Source organism: Oncorhynchus masou, chromosome 17, assembly GCF_036934945.1.
Source record: "Oncorhynchus masou masou isolate Uvic2021 chromosome 17, UVic_Omas_1.1, whole genome shotgun sequence".
Classification (NCBI taxonomy): domain Eukaryota; kingdom Metazoa; phylum Chordata; class Actinopteri; order Salmoniformes; family Salmonidae; genus Oncorhynchus; species Oncorhynchus masou.
This window is the reverse complement of record NC_088228.1, coordinates 29,322,964-29,343,893: the sequence shown is the minus strand read 5'-3', so window position 1 is coordinate 29,343,893 and position 20,930 is coordinate 29,322,964. Positions and strand designations below refer to the sequence as shown.

At 42.7% G+C, this 20,930-nt stretch overlaps 3 protein-coding genes across 4 annotated transcripts in view; 1 reads left to right on the top strand and 2 right to left on the bottom strand.

Moving 5' to 3' along the window:
- Window positions 1-454: 454 nt before the first annotated feature.
- On the bottom strand, window positions 455-12,097 carry LOC135558811 (ankyrin repeat domain-containing protein 13C-like). The gene is made up of 13 exons (XM_064992957.1): window positions 11,063-12,097; window positions 10,230-10,271; window positions 9,452-9,556; window positions 4,960-5,045; window positions 4,476-4,521; window positions 4,052-4,118; window positions 3,780-3,924; window positions 3,441-3,572; window positions 2,994-3,155; window positions 2,791-2,870; window positions 2,499-2,597; window positions 2,094-2,194; window positions 455-1,963 (listed from the first exon to the last, which is right to left on the bottom strand). Exons 1-13 carry the CDS (start codon window positions 11,460-11,462, stop codon window positions 1,833-1,835), a joined length of 1,596 nt encoding a protein of 531 aa, XP_064849029.1. The 5' UTR covers window positions 11,463-12,097; the 3' UTR covers window positions 455-1,832.
- Window positions 12,074-14,773, top strand: LOC135558814 (zinc finger protein 830-like). Its single transcript, XM_064992967.1, has one exon. The coding sequence runs from the start codon at window positions 12,172-12,174 to the stop codon at window positions 13,201-13,203; it is 1,032 nt and encodes a 343-aa protein (XP_064849039.1). The 5' UTR covers window positions 12,074-12,171; the 3' UTR covers window positions 13,204-14,773.
- Window positions 13,732-20,930, bottom strand: part of LOC135558813 (EF-hand calcium-binding domain-containing protein 14-like) — a 25,257-nt gene continuing 18,058 nt past the window's right edge. For both annotated transcript variants that reach the window (XM_064992965.1, XM_064992966.1), the window contains exon 10: window positions 13,732-16,642. In XM_064992965.1, the coding sequence (XP_064849037.1) occupies window positions 16,464-16,642 (179 nt within the window). In that variant the 3' untranslated portion in view covers window positions 13,732-16,463. The remainder of the gene's footprint in view (window positions 16,643-20,930) is intronic.

Here is a 20,930-nt window from a genome sequence, read left to right as displayed (position 1 = left end):
ATGCTGAGCTATCTGAAGCCTGAATAGTATGGTTGATCAATAGAGCGTTAGGCCAGGGGCTCTATTCAATCTGTATCGTGGACGTTCAGTGTGATTTAATTTTAAAGGCAATGGTGTTGTGTTAGTGGAGGCTGCGTTCACGGTATATAGCCTACACTTTCTCATTAACTTGTAACATGGGTAGGGTATAAGGGTGGGTGTGGTTTTGTGACAATGACCACAAGAGCAGCAATTCACCAAATTTGACAGCTCCAACGTAGTTACACCGCCGACAAAAGCGGTCGGCTACCGTGGGTTAACGCTGATCGGATTTATTCCAAATTACACTCCCATTGGATTATGGCCAATGTCTTGGAGGCTTGGACTCCATTGATTCAGAGACCCCAAGCTACAGTCTGCTGGAGACTACAATTAAAATACCACTGAATAAAATACAGAGAAACAGACAGTGACATGATGGTGCTGGTGCTTTATTTAAAGGGATGGGAAGTTGGAAAGCTGCAGTACATTTAGAAATACCAGTAGGCCCAAAGCCAGATACACATCTGATTTCAAAGACCATACAGATCTTACATTTTAATGAACTTATACAGTCCAACAGTAAGCTCATTGAAATGTAATGAAATTGTACAGGAAAGTAAAGTAATACGGACAGGTATACACTCAATGAAAGTTGCAGTTAATGCTTAAACCACCTAAGTACATTTGACCAGGGTTTTTAGTGTGATTACAATATTTATACGGTAGAAGTTAGTCTGAATAATCAGAACGGATAGGGAGATGGTAGCAGGTATAACAAGTGTAGGAAATATACGCTCAAGAGTATACAAGGAATCCAATTGGGTCAACGTAGCATGCGATTAAATATACTTAATGTCAGTGCAGTATCAAACTAGAACAGCTTTCCTGATACCCCATCTGGGTTCACTCACACAATCTCACACACACACAAAACCCTTTAAAGTCCTCTCTCACACACAAAACAGATTAAATTCACAGTCACTTGAAACAGACAGTGATAGCCGGGAGGTAAGATAGATGAGCTAACCTGCACTAGAGAGAAAAGGCTTGGGTGTTGATATCTTTGAAAGAATGCAGTTTTACACCATACTTTCCTCCCAGCTGGTTTAAAAAAACATTCTTATGTACTGGAAATGTATTGCTACACAGTGTTGCTCCTTTGACATACATACAGTACGTTTGGTACATCATTTTCTCAGTTCAGTTATGACATCTTCATATTTCTGACACTTCATTTATACCGTAGTCATTTACAGGCAATGAATGTCCAAGGGTACTTAAACATGTTGAGAAAGGGGCATTCCCCAAAGGGCAGACGCTAGATAAACTGGGCGCAGTGAGTGCTAAACCTGGAGAAGTGCACGGTTAAGATGTCACAGATGAAGCCAACTCCATGACGTTTCACAGGAGCTGGTTTGCAGTACAAAGCAGTGATCACGTAGTCGGTGAACAATAAGCTGTTACGGAGATGACATCAAATATTTTTTCAAACTCCTCATCCCCTCAATTCTTCTCTTCTGGAGTTTGACCTCGTGCTGTTGTTGCTACACAGCTGAAAATGGTTGATTCTTGCTTGCTATAAGGAAATATCTACAAAATTTAAATAAAAAAAACTCAGGGCCAAGAGATAATTCCCCTTTTTCATCAGAACACACAGACAGATAAATAATACATTGGCATCCCCTTATTTAATCTCAACTGTCGTTAGTTGGTTCTTTTCCTTTTAATAGTGTAGGTAGGTAGAGTTTGTTTCTCTGTCAGTTTCCGAATGGGCGGGGCCGGGGAAACCTCTGGTTGCTACGACAACCAGATCAGAGGTCAGGGAAGCGACTGGGATCCTCCTTGTAGTCCGCTGGGATGGAGAAGATGGACTCCTCAAAGTCATCATAGCGGAACTCCTGGAAGGTGACCGTAGCGGTGATAGTGGGGAACACAGGGATGTCTGGCACACAGAAATAGGAGAGGATATTTAGAGTGTTTAATATATGTCAATTTCTTCATTATTTCACTTTATTTTTTAACTTTTAAATAAAATTGTCCATGTGGCCACAGAATGTACAGTAGATGCATACCAAGTTTGACTGGGAACCCAGGAGGAAGCTTCAATTGAACAAATTCTCTGAGTTTGTTGAAGTGCTTAAATGGGGCTATGACCTCCAACACGTTCAGTAACCTGGAAGACCGAAGAAAAAGTGGAAACGTTAAATTATCAGGGTCGGGGTTCAATCAAAAATGTTCTTACAGTACATTATTTGATGAGGTCCCATTTAAATAATAAAACCAATAAGTAATAAAACATTTAAAAAGAGGCATTTGAAAAGCATTAGCTCGACCCGAATCTGCAACAACCAAATATACATTGAACTAGAACCTGTGTGCACAACAGTGATCAATACATGGACGTTTCCAATAGCACTGCAGTCAGCGATGAGACTGACCAGAGAATATTAGCCAATAAGAGGAAGGATTCTACTCACGACTCAATGCCCAAAGGGAAGTCCTGGCTCATGGCTACGTTCGCTTTGAAGTTCTTCTTGCTCTCCTTACACACAAGCTCTCTCCCAAGATGAGGTGCCCTAGGGATGAACACACTGGCTAAGTCAGCATCATTGGCGTATACATTTGGAGGATTAACAGTAAACCACTGCTAGTAATGATCTTCAATGCACCGACTTGTCAATAACTCAATAATGAACACACTTGCTTGAAATTCCTCCGGACAGTAGTGTCATCAGTGACCTTTCTTAAAAGGAATTATGCAGGGCTTACTTTCCGTGCTCTGCAGAGATGTACTCCTCCCAGGAGATAGTGTTAGGACCTGGAGCCATGAGGGACAGCCTTCTCTGAGGCTGAGGGAAAGACCCCGAGGGAGAGGATCACATGTAGACTTACGTTAATATCCATCACAACTGAAGAAGAGACCAAAGACTCAAAGCCTCCCTCCATCCTCGTCCCTCCCTTCCATCCCTCACCTCATAGTTCTGCTCCACCAGGTTCCCTCCTTTGCTCAGGCTCTCCACGATGGCCTTGTTCCTCAGAATGTCCTCCTCACTCAGGTGCTCCCGGCGCTTCCTGGACTCCAGCACCAGGCCGTTCACAGAGTAAAAGTCTGCCAGGAAGTTACCAACCCTCTCCTTCAGGGACAGACAAGACAGATGTATAATACACACTGGCTGAGTTAGGACACCCTATTCCCCATACAGTACACAGATTATGAGATCCATTGTATTATAAGCGTTATATTCCAGTGACTGGCCTGGTTTGACCACAGGGTCGTATTCAGTAGGACACACTGTGGGGAAATGTTTTGCAACTGGTCAAACAAATCTGTGTTCTTATTGGACAACTCCAGGTAGATCCCCATTTCAAAACATTTTGCCCCCCTCTGAACAGGACCCAGGACGGGGAGGGGTGCTTACCGTCTTGTCCTCCCTGAAGAGCCAGCCGATCTGACTGCGGGAGAAGGTGATGGACTTGGTGGACAGGGTGGCAGAATAGACGTCACTGCTCATCAGGATGTCCACCTCCTCCTCAGTCTCCATCTCAGACTCCTGCAGGGACACAACAGGCAGTCAGCCAGATAGTATCACGCTGGATGGTGACATGACTTCTGCACAATATTGAATCCATGCAAATGTTCATTTTACTGTGACCCCCTGCAGATCTTTCAGTCAATACAAGCATTTGCAATACAAGCAGTTCTGTAAGAGCGGTTGGCTTGGAGGATGGTGATGTTAAATGCAGACCAGACAGCTCACCTCGTGGTGAATACGCTGGTACACCTTCTGCTCATTGTCCAGAACATAGAAGGACTTGGCAGGCGGAGCGTCTCCATTGAAGATGAAGCTGAGGTCTCCTCTCTGACACTTCATATCTGTGAAGTCTACCAGAGTGGTGTCCAGTCTGTCAGCGGTGAGAGGTGAGAGAAAGTTTGTACAGGGTTAACTCTGGAAGGTGAGTGGTTACAGACGCCAGCAAGTTGTGAGGAGTACAGCTGGCGTCTGTGTCAGACGTGTATTTGATGCCTTACCTGATGTTGATCCCCTGCTTGTAGATCTTGCAGTTATCAGATGGCAGAATCCGGGAGAGCAAGGGCACTATGAGAAGGGAGAAAGAGAAAGTAATGATCGACAGCATTTGATTCATAAGATTAACTAATCTTTTAATTTGTGGTATCATTACATGGTATATAAATGTACACGGCTGTGGCTAGGCGCTGAATCCCTGAGCCAAGAGACTGAGAGCCCCAAACCCACTGAGCAACTGACACATCACCCTAACAGCCAGGATAGAATGGGAACAAAACGCTAATTAGATTGGAGAATGAATTGACTTGGCAAAGGTGTCCTCCAACAAGAATAACAATGAACGGAGACAGAGCGAGTGAAAGGAGACGTTGGCCCATCGCTGTAGCTTATTTTAACGTATTGCAATATGATGTAGAGGCAACTCACCCCAACTTTGAAAGTCCCAGTGAAGCTCCAAGTAGAAGTCCCCAAGCTAGGAGAAAAAAAAAGTTGTAAATTATTATCTTGTCATGCAAGCCACAAAACACCAAAACAAAATCCACCCATACTTTTTCTTTATAGCTGGAGGAATAACTTGTTAGAGCATTTTAATAAGGGAAAGAGCGTGTTTTGGTGAGCGGTAGGGGCGGTTACATTGGACAGATGCTAATGTTGGAGAAAAGTGGTAAAGGTATAGCAAGATAGTAATTGTAAACCAAAACTCGGTATGGAGTGGACCAGACCTGCCTCAAATGCATATCAAATCCGTCAAAATACCTTTGGGACTATTCCATTTATTCCACTGTACCGGCCAAACTAAATCAAGTGCAATTCAGCTCAAGTATTTGACATATGTATATAGAGTGCAAAGATCCTATCTCTAACCAGATACTGTAGCTGTCCCTAGTCTAGTCGGCTGTCAGAACCTCACCTCTTTCAGTGCTCTTAGCAGTTTGGGCCTCTTGTCCTCCACACTCTCTCTGGACTGCTGCTTCAGCTTCCGCAGTAGAGCCGTAACTGAGGAGGGGAGAGGAGGGAGATAAACAAAGCCTTAACAAAGCACACCACCACACATATTCCATAGCCCTAGACATTCTATATGTGTATGTTTCTACACACACAGCAGAAGGGATCACAAGGTCACATGATCTTTCAAAAAGCAACTTTCACTAAACTTTCACAAACCCACACTTCAATGACAGTGAAAGTCATGATCAATAAATCATTCAACCAAGTGATATACTGTAACAGTAATCCGATGGGGTTTAGGACGATACTACTGACACCGACAGTGTAAGTGAGTGGTAAGGTGACACCAGCTCTTCTCTCCAAAGCGTGTCACGTCGCTGCATATCATCATGAAACACACGTGTGTGACTGTTACAAGACATGAAGGCTCAACACTGACGCAGCCAGCAATCTGGACCGTGGCTTGTTGGTGAAGTAGAGTTTTCAGGGGAGGCTACGCCTGACATGAGTCACCTTACACACGGCTCGTTCTAATATGCAATTTAATACAGGCTGAACCTCAGTTATATAACCCCACTTAGGACTTGTGAGTTTTCGGACAGATTGCTAAGTGTGTGCTCTCTTGCAATGAATTATAATTGGGGTGATCTTCTATCCAGTAATCTTGACCAGTGAGAAACATTAGAGTGGGGATTTTGAGTGTGAGGAAGTGCTGACAAAGCAAGCACTCGCTGCAGGGGCAGAGCAGTGTTGCATGGCAGATATAGACACCTAGCGTGAGCTGCTGTCGCAGTGCGTGTGTGTGAGAGAGATGAAAGCCTCGTTACTATGACATTATTTGATCTTATGCAATTGAAAAATAAGGGGGGGGGGGAATCAAGGCTCCATCTATACGAGATGACCTTCTTTCTCTTCTCGCCGTAGGCCTCCCTCTCTGGATCTCTCTCAATAATAAGCCACAGCACAGTACCCCCAACATAACACATTTTTGTTGTGGCCCCGGACAAAAAACACCAGATTCAACTCGTGGAGGGCCTGGTGATTAGTTGACAAGTAGAATCAGGTGTGATTGACTGGGGCTACAGTAAAAAGTGTACTGTTGGGGGCACTCGAGGATTGGAGTTGGGAAGCACTGCCCTAGTATACGCAGCATTATTTTCATTTTACCACTACTAGTACTGACCCAGTCACTGGCCAGTTTGGCTGCCTTTGCATGTCCTTGCTGTTCTGTGTGGCTAGAGCCATGCTGTCCTTTCCTCTGATCCCTGCCCCCCACACCCCTCACTAAGATCTGACCTTCCCATGCCTGACCTCTGTGTCCCCAGTCTGCCAAATCATCCCTGCTGCAGGCCTGGAGCTGCATACTAATGCATGCTAGGGTGACAGGGTCATAGTGCTAACCCGCTCAACATATATCAGGGAATTTCATAGTAGGGAAATAAAGATTTGTATACTGAACAAAAATATAAAACATTTAAAAGTGTTGGTCCCATATTTCATGAGCTGAAATACAAGATCCCAGAAACGGTCCATATGCAAAGAAATGGATTTCTCTCAAATTGTGTGCACAAATTAGTTGACATCCCCGTTAATGAGCATTTCTCCTTTTCCAAGGTATATCAAGAATCTGATTAAATAGCATGATCATTACACAGGTGCACATTGTGCTGAAGACAATAAAATGGTACTTTAAAAATGTGCAGTTTGTCACACAACACAATGCCACAGATGTCTCAAGTTGAGGGAGTGTGCAATTGGCATGCTGACTGCAGGAATGCGCGGTTGTCAGAGAATTTAATGTTAATTTCTCCACCATAAACCGCCTCCAACGTTGTTTTAGAGAATTTGGCAGTACGTCCAACCGCAGACCACGTGTAACCACGACAGCCTGGGTCCTCCACATCCGGCTTCTTCACCTGCGGGAAGCTGATGACAGCTGAGCAAACTGAGGAGTATTGTCTGTAATAAAGCCCTTGTGGGGCAAAACTCATTCTGATTGGCTGGGCCTGGCTCCCCAGTGGTTGGACCTGGCTCCCAAGTGGGTTGGCCTATGCCCTCCCATGGCTGCGCCCCTGCCCAGTCATGCGAAATCCATAGATTAGGGCCTCATTTACAGTGCCTTGCGAAAGTATTCGGCCCCCTTGAACTTTGCGACCTTTTGCCACATTTCAGGCTTCAAACATAAAGATATAAAACTGTATTTTTTTGTGAAGAATCAACAACAAGTGGGACACAATCATGAAGTGGAACGATATTTATTGGAAATTTCAAACTTTTTTAACAAATCAAAAACTGAAAAATTGGGCGTGCAAAATTATTCAGCCCCCTTAAGTTAATACTTTGTAGCGCCACCTTTTGCTGCGATTACAGCTGTAAGTCGCTTGGGGTATGTCTATCAGTTTTGCACATCGAGAGACTGAAATTTTTCCCCATTCCTCCTTGCAAAACAGCTCGAGCTCAGTGAGGTTGGATGGAGAGCATTTGTGAACAGCAGTTTTCAGTTCTTTCCACAGATTCTCGATTGGATTCAGGTCTGGACTTTGACTTGGCCATTCTAACACCTGGATATGTTTATTTTTGAACTATTCCATTGTAGATTTTGCTTTATGTTTTGGATCATTGTCTTTTTGGAAGACAAATCTCCGTCCCAGTCTCAGGTCTTTTGCAAACTCCATCAGGGTTTCTTCCAGAATGGTCCTGTATTTGGCTCCATCCATCTTCCCATCAATTTTAACCATCTTCCCTGTCCCTGCTGAAGAAAATCAGGCCCAAACCATGATGCTGCCACCACCATGTTTGACAGTGGGTATGGTGTGTTCAGGGTGATGAGTTGTGTTGCTTTTACACCAAACATAACGTTTTGCATTGTTGCCAAAAAGTTCAATTTTGGTTTCATTCTCTCCCAGATGGCTTGTGGCAAACTTTAAACGACACTTTTTATGGATATCTTTAAGAAATGGCTTTCTTCTTGCCACTCTTCCATAAAGGCCAGATTTGTGCAATATACGACTGATTGTTGTCCTATGGACAGAGTCTCCCACCTCAGCTGTAGATCTCTGCAGTTCATCCAGAGTGATCATGGGCCTCTTGGCTGCATCTCTGATCAGTCTTCTCCTTGTATGAGCTGAAAGTTTAGAGGGACGGCCAGGTCTTGGTAGATTTGCAGTGGTCTGATACTCCTTCCATTTCAATATTAATCGCTTGCACAGTGCTCCTTGGGATGTTTAAAGATTGGGAAATCTTTTTGTATCCAAATCCGGCTTTAAACTTCTTCACAACAGTATCTCGGACCTGCCTGGTGTGTTCCTTGTTCTTCATGATGCTCTCTGCGCTTTTAACGGACCTCTGAGACTATCACAGTGCAGGTGCATTTATACGGAGACTTGATTACACACAGGTGGATTGTATTTATCATCATTAGTCATTTAGTCATTAGTCATTGGTCAACATTGGATCATTCAGAGATCCTCACTGAACTTCTGGAGAGAGTTTGCTGCACTGAAAGTAAAGGGGCTGAATAATTTTGCACGCCCAATTTGTCAAGTTCAAGGGGGCCGAATACTTTCGCAAGGCACTGTATTTATTTCAATTGACTGATTTCCTTATATGAACTGTAACGCTGTAAAATCATTTGAATTGTTGCATTTATATTTTTGTTCAGTGTACATTACCAGTATCTTTGAGTATAATTTGAGTAAAATTATTTGCCTAACCTTAACAACTACTCACATGGAATTTTTGATGAACTAGCCTATTTATAATATTATTTTATATTTTGCAGGTTGATTTTTTTTGCTAACAAGGCATTAAAACAGAAAAAAACAGTAAGCTAGTAAAGCCCATGGGGAAAACATGGCATTGGATTCAATCTTCTCTACACTACTCCCACCATTTAAAAAAACCCACTCCACTTAACTAGCATTCCTTACAAACATTCAAATAATCAATACACATAAAACATATATTGTGGCCTTTAGTTTACAGTGCTGTGTTAAAAGCATTAGGATGGGGCATTAAATGTGAACAGACAGAGAAGAAGCCAGCCAGCTGTAAAGCTGCTCAGTGCCCTCGCAGTCACACTAAGCCCTTGGCCAGGCTGGGTTCCAGGCCGTATGGATGTGGATAGAGTGCTCAGAGAAAATCCCCTGCATGGCTTTGGCTGGCTAGGGCAACCTACAACCCAACCTCTCATCAGAATCAGAGAGTAAACAGAGTTAGTCTACAGCCCGACAGCCCAGGAAGGATGCAATTAGGATCAAACAAATAGAGGGAGGACCATGAACTTGAGAGAACCTGAGTGAAAATGTGTAGACTTAAATACAGGATAAACTAAAATATATGTAAAGAAAAAACAGTGATGGAACACTGTTCAATGATGCAGTATCTATAATATAAAATAATAGCTTTCCGGTCCCGGGTACAAAAAAAGGATATAAAATATCCCATATCCTTACTCATCTGTCGGTCTCCATAGCTGATGGCCTCTGCCAGGGGACTCCAGCCCTGTGCATTCTTCACTTTCACAGGGGCATTATGGGCCAGGAGCAGGAGGGCACACTCTGTAGCACAAAAAAAAAAAGATTTTAACAAACATCAAGCTACTTTTAAGATTATTATTTTTTTGGCTAAGCCTACTACCCGTCTCCATGGCCTTTGTACTTGGACAGTGGATTCTCATTACCATAGTTAATTATGTTACCAGTATATTACATTTTGACAGTTCATTTACCGTGTCTATGACCTTCACATAAGAGAGATGCTGCTTTGCATTTGAGTCAAACTAATCAACGGGATTAAGGGATCCTGTGGACCTGTCCCACCCGTGGGACCAGCCGCTGCCATGCTGCTATGAGACGACTAGACTATGTAACACACTGCAGTCGGCAGAGGTCAGCCAGGATAAGCTCAGTACGGCAGAACAGAAAGGGAATTTTATCCCAGAAAAAAAAGGCATACGGAGGATTTACTGAAGGAGAGCTGGAAAACATGGCGATTATGTTATGTGAATGGCAAAACCCCTGGCTGGGGTTAGGTTTAGGCCAGAGATGAGAATATGAGGCAAAACATCCCGTCAAACTCTGGTGATATGTGATGTTTAGAGGAAAGTAGTACAGATTTACTGGTCAGTCTGCTCCCAATGGGAAACAAGGATGTTTGCATGTCTCTGTCCTGCCTATGTAGCTGTTATTCTCCATATCAGATATTGTTGATTACAAAAGTCAAAGCCCTTACCTTTGTGGCCCATCATCACAGCTAAGTGAAGAGGTGTGTTTCCTGGAAATATAGACAGATAACTGTTATGAGATCATTTGTCAGAGCTGGTGCACAAGGACAATGTTTGTGTAAATCAATGTACTTGTTGTGAAAGCAGTGACTATGTTGGTCACATGATTGTCAGGTAAGATTTCATGGATCCAGAAGTGATAGCCTAGCTATGTGATTTCCTAGCTCAATTACATGTACTAAGTTTGGGTTACCTAGATTTTGAAAACCCTTCTTATCTGCAGGGTTTTCAGCAGTTATCTCCCAGTTGGCTGCATGTTAACTCCAATTCTGACTCTGTGTTTTAACGTTTAGAAACGTCAATATCCACTGCTTGCAAAACAGTTTAAAACATATGCTGATATGCCCTTTATCTTTTATATCAGCTAGAGATAATCTTAAAAAATAATAATAATACACACACATACTGTAGCAGTGTTGCATAGATCCATAGGCTGTGTGCCTCAAGTTGACAAACTACACTTCCTCCCCAGTTATGCGTACACATAGGTGTTCAGAGGATGCTAGACAGCTGAAGCCCAAGTGGCTGCCAATGTCTTCCATAAACATGCGCTGTAACATAGAAATATGGCTGTATGGGAACACTACCCTTATAAAAAAAAAAAAAAAAAGTGTGTGGTAATTTAACCTGTTGTTTTTTGACAATTATTTCCTGCTGATATGAAAACCGTTTTAACGAGCGCTCGGGCCTTATCAAAACAACCCCTGACAGAAGATATTAGCTATCATCAATAGGCGCTTATTAAAGGTCTATAAATGGGTAAGGGTTATCATGCACTCACCATGTACATCTTTCTGGGAGATGTTCTGGGTCCGAATGAGTGAGGACAAGCGACGCACATCTCCTTTGAACACACATTCGTGAACAGGGAATTCCAAATTGAAGCCCTCATTGCCATTGGTCAGAAGGATTGGGTTCTTGTTATTGTCATCGATGATGCTGACAACTGATTGATTGCCATTGATATTGTTTGCATTGATATTCGACAACTGCTGCAGTACCAAAGGTTTCACCGTCTTGTTATAATTCTTGTTTGATTTGTACGTGATGGTGGTACCGTTGGGGGTTGGAGATGATATTGTCCCATTTGTAGATTCATCATAGGTTTCCATTATATCCCCATCCTTACTGGGCTTGTTGTTATGGTCTTTCCGCAACGTGCGAATCTTTTCCCCGGTCATGATTTAACGTAACTAACCAGCAAGCAGACTACCTAAAATAAATGTTGTATTAATGATGTTGACTAATTGCCAACGACCCCTGCAATTGCTACCTTAACAGTTAGTATTTCGCTAACCTAGTTAGCAGTTTTGCTAGCATAGAATGGATGTGGGTAGAGGTGCAGTGTTGACAACAGCAGAAACAACACACACACGTAAAAACAATGCAGATGGAAAATATACTCTCACTGTTGGAACAATCGATTAAGAAAAGAAATACCAATTTTTTTCGGCTACATCCTTGATAACACTTGTTTTTAAAAAAAAATGCCCGTTGCAGCTTGAGGTGCGGTTGTTTGCTTGCCTTGGTTAACTAACTACCTAGAAAACAAGACTACCGAGTGAAAAGACCATCTGCCATTTTCCGCTTAGTATCTCACCAGAATGACAAACATCAGACCACGTTCCCTTAGATATCGCGATAATTAGTTATGAATCATCTATTTAGAAATGCAAAATATTTTAAGGCACACAAAATATAGTGTTGTAAACTCGTGATGATACATGCAATGTAAAAGTACCAGCTTTGGGTATCATTTACAGTATTTGTTCTCAAACTTAAATCTGGCAATATGTTTGACGCCTACTTATGGGTCTTGAATAAAGACACACTCGGTGTTGTTTTTCTTTCCCAAGCTTTCTGAAATTTGGTTTGAAATTCAATGAAAGAATGCCTCCAAAAAATAAGCAGAAGAAAGTGATACATCAAGATGAACTGCGACGGTTAATGAGAGAGAAACAAAGGCAAACGATAGATAAGAAGCGTGTCGAATCCCCATATGCCAAGTACAACAGTCTCGATCACCTTAGCTGCGTACTCTGCAACGAGCGAGTAAAGAATGCGCTATTGTGGCAGACTCATATTCTTGGAAAACAGCACAAGGAGAAACTTTCCGAGCTCAAGGGGTCTAAACAAAGTTCTACAAGTCAAGGACCCCAGCCTCTGCTTAAAAGAAAAGCTTCTGAAGACACGAATGGGAAGAAGTTTAAACCAGTGGCAGGTACAGAGCAGTTGTCTACGCCAGGGCTACCTGATGATTTCTTTGCTAAACCTGCCCCGCCGGGGCCGAAGAAACTACCAGGAATATTGAAAAAAACGACATCTGCTGGGCTGAGTCTTTTGGCCGGAGTTGATGATGAAGAGGAGGCTGGTGACCAGGGGGCAGATTCTAGCTTGGGTGTGCAGAAGGGGGCACCTGCCTCAGGACTCCCATCTGATTTCTTCGACAACAGCACCATTCCAGCTGTCCCAGCTGCTTCTCATTCAGGGTCTATCCTCAAACCAGATGAAACTGAGAAGAGTGTGGAGAAGAAGGGAAATACACCTGAAGCGCTACCAGAAGGCTTCTTTGACGACCCAGTGAGAGATGCCAAAGTCCGTAATGTCGATGCTCCCAAAGATCAAATGGATAAGGAGTGGGAAGAGTTCCAAAAGGAAATGCGGCAGGTGAACACCAAATCAGAGGCCATTGTAGCCGAGGATGACGAGGAGGGTCGTCTTGAGCGTCAGATTGATGAAATCGATGAGCAAATTGAATGTTACCGGAGGGTTGAGGTATTGAGAGATAAGCAAGATGTGGTGAAGAAGGTTGTGAAGGAGAAAACAGAAGACCAGGAAGACTCCTGCAGAAGTGATGAGGATGAAGAAGAGCTGCTCCACTTGTTGTCAAGGGATTGGAGGGCCAAAGGGGCCCTTGCTTAAAATTCCCAGGGCATTTTGACCCTAACTTGATCAAAAGGTTTCTCCATATTATAAATAAAAGAGTGAAGTTGCATAGGAAGCCACTTCTTTCCTCCCTCCATGTCAATGACAAACATTTGTTGAGGATATTGAATGTCTATATAACATGCTTTTGTGGTAAACACTGTTTTTCTACTGTCAGACTGTCGCACACTTGCGGAAATACTGTACTATCAGCATTCATTAAAAAAAAGAACAGGAGCCAAATCCTAAATTCTCATTCCTGGAGCCCGTACACACAGCTCAGACCCATAATAAAATGCACACTCATTTTGTTTCCTCTGTGGTTGCACAACAAATATACAATCACAGCTAATACAAACAAAACATATTCAATTTACACCCCATGTGTTCCTCATTATTGGAACCTGGTGCATACTGGTACATGATACACTGCATTCCAAAACAAAAACTACAGTCCTTTATGAAAACCTTGACTTGAATACCGTCTAAATGTTTGAAAAAGTATGGAAACTACAGATTGTAAAATCCTGTTAATCCACATGTTCATTTATTCATTAGTGCTCGCACAAAACAATAAAATTCCCAAAGCACACATCTTTGTAGGGACAATATTTCTGTCGGAAATCTAAATGACATTTCAAAATCTGTTTTACCTAATTAAGTTACAGAATTCCACACCATTACCCTGCAAACCAAAATTACGTTCAAACAGTCCTTTATGTTAAACTGATAAATTACACATTTATTCATGTTACATTGAAAAACATGCAAAGCACAACTTCATAAAACTATTTCCGTTACAATGCTACAGTCCTCTAGCTATACAAAGCAGCCCAAGTCCCCCCCCCCCCCCCCCCAAACAAGTCTTACATGATGCCATATAAAACAATTCTACCATATTTACATCATATGACAGTGTTGAGTGATTTGACATGTCCTGATTTGTACATTTGCATTTCATTATGTAAAGGCCCACACAAAATGACAGAATCAAGTAAAGAGGGATCCGTGCTTCTCTCACTATCAGCCAGGTGTGCTTACTTTTGTCTTTCTTCTGTACTACACACAACACTTACAGTACCAGTCAAAAGTTTGGACACACCTACTCATTCCAGTTTTTTTTTTTTTTTTTACTATTTTCTACATTGTAGTCATAGTGAAGACAGCAAAACTATGAAATAACACATATGGAATCATGTAGTAACCAAAAAAGTGTGAATGAGGTTCTTCAAAGTCAACACCCTTTGCCTTGATGACAGCTTTTCACACTCTTGCTATTCTCTCAACCAGCTTCATGAGGTAGTCACCTGGAATGCATTTCAATTAACAAGTGTGCCTTTAAGTTCATTTGTGGAATTTCTTACCTTCTTAATGCATTTGAGCCAATCAGTTGTTGTGACAAGGTAGGGGTGGTATACAGAAAATAGCCAAAATTTGGTAAAAGACAAAGTCCATATTATGGCAAGAACAGCTCAAATAAGCAAAGCGAAACAACAGTCCATCATTACTTTAAGACATGAAGGTCAGTCAATACGGAACATTTCAAGAACTTTGAAAGTTTCTTCAAGTGCAGGCGCAAAAACCATCAAGCGCTATGATGAAACTGGCTCTTATGAGGACCGCCACAGGAAAGGAAGACCCAGTTACCTCTGCTGCAGAGGATAAGTTCATTAGAGCTACCAGCCTCAGGAATTGCAGGCCAAATAAATGCTGCAGAGTAGAAGTAACAGACACATTTCAACAACTGTTCAGAGGAGACTGCGTGAATCAGGTCTTCATGGTCAAATTGCTGCAAAGAAACCACTACTAAAGGACACCAATAATAAGAAGAGACTTGCTTGGGCCAAGAAACACGAGCAATGGACATTAGACTGGTGGAAATCTGTCCTTTGGTCTGATGAGTCCCAATTTGAGATTTTTGACTCAAACCGCTGTCTTTGTGAAACGCAGAGTAGGTTAACGGATGACCTCCGCATATGTAGTTCCCTCCGCAAAGCATGGTGGTGGTGTGGGGGTGCTTTGCTGGGGACACTGTCAGTGATTTATTTAGAATTCAAGGCACACTTAACCAGCATGGCTACCACAGCATTCTGCAGCAATACGCCATCCCATCTGGTTTGCGCTTAGTGGGACTATCATTTGTTTTTCAACAGAACACTGACCCAAAACACCTCCAGGCTGTGTAAGGGCTATTTGACAAAGGCGAGTGAAGTTGTGCTGCATCAGATGACCTGACCTCCACAATCACCCGACCTCAACCCAATTGAGATGAGTTGGGCCGCAGAGTGAAGGAAAAGCAGTCAACAAGTGCTCAGCATATGTGGGAACTCCTTCAAGACTGTTGGAAAAGTATTCCAGGTTAAGCTGGTTGGAGAGAAGGCAAAGCTGTCGAAAGAAAAGGGTTGCTACTTTGAAGAATCTAAAATATATTTAACACTTTTTTGGTTACTACATGATTCCATATGTGTTTCATAGTTTATGTCTTCACTATGACTCTACAATGTAGAAAATAGTAAAAATAAAGAAAAACCCTTGAATGAGTAGGTGTGTCCAAACTTTTGACTGGTACTGTATATATACTGCAAATTGAAGTGATCACTATAGTCCGTTAGTATAAGCTCATTTACATTGTATTATTGCTACATATGCTTCAGGAGTTAATATTTCAACATGATTCATTCTGAACTAGTTAAAAGTGTGTGTTTATAGCCCTTCAAATATTGCAGACTTAAAAACAACTTAAAAATAAACTATGGCTGGGTTAAGGATATGTCTACAGTCTCTGTGTTACATTAAAATCCAAATAAGAATGCAGAAAATAACTCAAGACTTACAACAAAACATGTATAAAGAAGACAGAAAATAAGCAAAGACGATCTGAACTTATCTAAAATGGGAGTGTGTGTGGTAGGAACTACATTATAATAGGTGATATTTTGACCCTTCTCAACAATTCATTTTACATCAACTGGTTACAAATGAATAAAACAAATATCTCTGAAAAGTACAATTTTGTAAACTGTTTTGGAAAATAATATAGAAATATCAAAGCTTGGATCTGAGTTGCTTACTCTAGCTTAGGCGTGTAGGACCAGTGAGGTGTGGGGGGGGGGGGGCATGCCAGTGCTACCGTTCAACATTCAGTTTGTTATTAAATACTCAGTTCAATAAAAGTGCAACCATCTTCACTGTGAGGCACTCCACACACACACCAGAGACCACTTCTCCTTCCACTGTTGCCTCAGCCACTCCTCTTCTCACAGACCTGCAGCAGCTTTCATTTCAGCCAGTGAGAACCTCTGGTCCCCGTCTTTGTCGTAGCGTTCCAGGCTTTGGAGATCTGCCGTTGCTGTGTCAAATAATTTCTTCAGGACTTGGTAAGACATCCCCTGAGAGGTGGGGTCAGTACCCGAGCGCTCAAAGAGCTCTTTGAGATCTATTGAAAGTAGAAGAGAGGTTTCAGGCAATTGTTAATTGGCCACAAAATAAAAAGCAATCTGACTTTTACAGTTGCATTTCTTCTTGTGTATGCAGGATACTCTGTAAACAAGCACGTTTATATCCACAGTTTTAATGTGAGTAAAGTCATGCAGTATAAAATAAAATGACAGGCGTGATGGAAACAAGAAGTGTCGGTACAATGTCAAATGTTGAGAGACAATTTGTTCGTTCGACATGGTGGGATCTTTGTGTCGGTAAAATCATTCTGAATCAATTGTCTTGGAAACTCCTTTATGTGCAAATATTGATATCATAAACCATGTTGAAGAAAACTTGGAGTCACAGGATGAAATACTACGTTGTACTACCACTACAACGTGAAACGCATTAAGAGTTTATAGACAGATTAAATAAAATTAACTTCATGGTGGTTAATGATGGATGGTGATAAAATGCAATTGTGTTCTTTGACCATTCCTTATGCCTGCCTATACCATAACCCCACTGCCGACATGGGGCACTCGGTTCACAACTTTGACATTGGCAAACCGGTCGCCCACACAACGCTGTCTGCCATCTGCCCAGTACAGTTGAAAACAGGATTAATCCGTGAAGAGCACACACTTCTCCAGTGTGCCAGTTGCCATCGAAGGTGAGCATTTGCCCACTTGTCAGTTACGACGGCAAACTGCAGTCAGGTCAAGACCCTTGTGAGGACGACGAGCACACATGAGCTTCCCTGAGACGGATTCTGACAGTTTGTGCACAAGTTCATCGGTTGTGCAAACCCACAGTTTCATCAGCTGTCCGAGTGGCTGGTTTCAGACGATCCCACAGGTGAAGAAGCGGGATGTGGAGGTCCTGGGCTGGCGTGGTTACATGTGGTCTGCGGCTGTGAGGCCGGTTGGACATACTGCCAAATTCTCTAAAATGGCGTTGGAGGCGGCTTATGGTAGAGAAATTAACATTAAATTCTCTGGCAACAGCTATGGTGAACATTCTTGCAGTCAGCATGCCAATTGCACTCTCCCTCAAAACTTGAGGCATTTGTGACATTGTGTTGTGTGACAAAACTGCACATGTTAGAGTGTCCTTTAATTCTCCCCAGCACAAGGTGCACCATTGTAATGATAATGCTGTTTAATCAGGTTCTTAATATGCCACACCGGTCAGGTCGATTATCTTGTACTTTTCAGACCATACATTTTCCTTAACAGCCAAAAGTACTCATTTAGTTTTGATTGCTAAACAGGATAGGAAAATGCAACTTATACACTCAAGAGAACATACCTGGTCATCCCTACCACAGCTGATCTATCGGACTCACTAAACACAAATACGTGGCCGCCTGGCCAAACTGAGCAATCGGGGGGGGAAGGTCCTTGGCCAGGGAGGTGACCAAGAACCTGATGGTCACTCTGACAGAGCTCCAGAATTACTCTGTGGAGATGGGAGAACCTTCTAGGACAAACATCTCTGCAGCACTCACCAAATCAGGCCTTTATGGAAGAGTAGCCAGATGGGAAGCCACACCTCTGTAAAAGGCACATGACAGCCCACTTAGAGTTTACCAAAAGATACCTAAATACCCTCAGACCATTCTTTGGCCTGAATGCCAAGCGTCACGCCAGGAGGAAACCTGAAACCATCCCTATGGTGAAGCATGGTGGTGGCAGTATCATGCTGCGGGGATGTTTTTCAGCTGATTGGACTGGGAGACTAGTAAGGATCAAGGGAAAGATGTAGGGAGCAAAATACAGAGAGATCCTTGATGAAAACCTGTTCCAAAGCGCTCAGGACCTCAGACTGGGGTGAAGGTTCACCTTCCAACTGGACAACAACCCTAAGCACACAGCCAAGACAACGCAAGAGGGACTTCGGGACAAGTCTCTGAATGTCCTTGAGTGGCCCAGCCATAGCCCGGACATGAACCCGATTGAACATCTCTGGAGAGACCTGAAAATAGCTGTGCAGCGACATCCCATGAATCAATTTTAGAATAAGGCTGTAACGTAACAAAATGTGGAACAAGTCAAGGGGTCGGAATACTTTCTGAATGCAACGTAAATACAAAAGTATGTGGACACCCTTTCAAATTAGTGGATTAGGCTATTTCAGCCACTCGTTCAGCCACTCATAGACAAACACTGGCAGTAGAATGGCCTTTCTGAAGAGCTCAGTGACTTTCGATGTACCGTCATAGGATGTCACCTTTCCAACAAGTCAGTTAGTCAAATTTCTGCCCTGCTAGAGCTGCCACAGTCAACTTTAACTATTGTTATTGTGAAGTGGAAACGTCTAGGAGCAACACCGGTTCAGCTGCAAAGTGGTAGGCAACACAAGCTCACAGAAAAAAAATCTTCTGTCCTCGGTTGCAACACTCACTACTGAGTTTCAAACTGCCCCTGGAAGCAACGTCAGCACAAGAACTGTTCGTTGGGAGATTCATGAATTGGGTTTCCATGGCAGATTAGCCGCACACCAGCCTAAGATCACCATGAGCAATACCAAGCATCGTTTGTTGGAGGAGGAATTATAGCCTGGGGGAGTTTTTCATGGTTTGGGATAGGCCCCTTAGTTCCAGTAAAGGGAAATCTTAATGCTACAGCATATAATGACATTCTAGACGATTCTGTGCTTCCAACTTTGTGGCAACAGTTTGGGGAAGGCCCTTTCCTGTTTCAGCATGAAATGCCCCCATGCATAAAAAGAGGTCCATACAGAAATGGTTTGTTGTGATCGGTGTTGAAGAACTTGACTGGCCTGCACAGAGCCCTGACCTCAACCACATCGAACACCTTTGGGATGAATTGGAAAGCCGACTGCGAGCCTGGCACAATCACCCAACATCAGTGCCTGACTTCACTAATGCTTGTGGCTGAATGGAAGCAATTCCCCGCAGCAATGTTCCAACATCTAGTGGAAAGCCTTTCCAGAAGAGTGGAGGCTGTTACAGCAACAAAGAGGGAATAAATTCCATATTAATGCCAATGATTTTGGAATGAGATGTTCGACAAGCAGGTGTCCACATATTTTTAAGAAAGATCAGGAAACATGTTTTTAATTCTGATTATTTTTGGCACTAAACTATCTCCATATATACATCCATACATTTTTTCAACTGGTACCAGGGGACCTTTAGACAAGTCTTGTGAGGCCTGTGGGAGCCTCACCTTTCCACAGAGGGTTCAAATTAGTGTGTAGCCAAAACTGTTCGGATGCAACAGACAGAAGTTGGCAGATTTGCTGTTCCCGACTTCAGACAAGTGCCAAGACGCTTTGTGGGGGTTGTAGAGCAAAACGGAGAACACCATCTTGTTCGTAATAGTTTGTAGGCCAAACCGTTCGGACACTACATACAATTTTGTGAGAAAACCGATTTTCGGGCCGTCTCATGGTCTGACAAACACTGCTCTTGCTTCGTCACCTTTCACTCCAGATGTGGAAGTGCAACATTGGTGGATGCAGTGGATTGTGACGCATCCAGTTGTTGGGGTTCTGAGAATATGAAAATATACTTATTCATGTCACTGATGGAGTGCTGAGGTTTAGAGGGTCTACACCAGAAGTTAATGGATATAGGAGGAAGGTGTATAGTGTGCTCAACTAAGCTTGGAATGTGTTGAGTGCAGGGAAGCGATTATATGTGGCAGGCATTGATAAAAGGAGAGAGCCATGGATTGGTGATCAAATCAAATTTTATTGGTCACATACACATGGTTAGCCAGTGTTAATGCGAGTGTAGCGAAATGCTTGTGCTTCTAGTTCTGACCATGCAGTAATATCTAACAAGTAATCTAACAATTTCACAACAACTACCTTTTACACACAAGTGTAAAGGAATAAATAAGAATATGTACATATAAATATATGGATGAGGGATGGCCGAACGGCATAGACAAGATGCAGTAGATGGTATAGAGTCAAGTGTATACATATGAGATAAGTAATGTAGGGTATGTAAACATTATATAAAGTGGCATTGTTTAAAGTGACGAGTGATACATTTATTACATCAATTTTTCCATTATTAAAGTGGCTGGAGTTGAGTCAGTATGTTGGCAGCAGCCACTCAATGTTAGTGATTGCTGTTTAACAGTCTGATGGCCTTGAGATAGAAGCTGTTTTTTAGTCTCTTGGTCCCAGCTTTGATGCACCTGTACTGACCTCGCCTTCTGGATGATAGCGGGGTGAACAGGCAGTGGCTCGCTTGGGTGGTTGTTGTCCTTGATGATCTTTTTGGCCTTCCTGTGATATCGGGTGTTGTAGGTGTCCTGGAGGGC

What these genes read in the sequence shown, in the direction of transcription:
- LOC135558811 (XM_064992957.1), bottom strand. Translation starts at nt 11,462, where the DNA reads ATGACCGGGGAAAAGATTCGCACGTTGCGGAAAGACCATAACAACAAG. An exon ending in CTATGGAGACCGACAGATGA is followed by an intron (nt 5,046 to 9,451) that starts GTAAGGATATGG and finishes TCCCCTCCTCAG; the next exon opens with TTACGGCTCTACTGCGGAAG. An exon ending in ACCAGCGTATTCACCACGAG is followed by an intron (nt 3,573 to 3,779) that starts GTGAGCTGTCTG and finishes GTGTCCCTGCAG; the next exon opens with GAGTCTGAGATGGAGACTGA.
- LOC135558814 (XM_064992967.1), top strand. Translation starts at nt 12,172, where the DNA reads ATGCCTCCAAAAAATAAGCAGAAGAAAGTGATACATCAAGATGAACTG.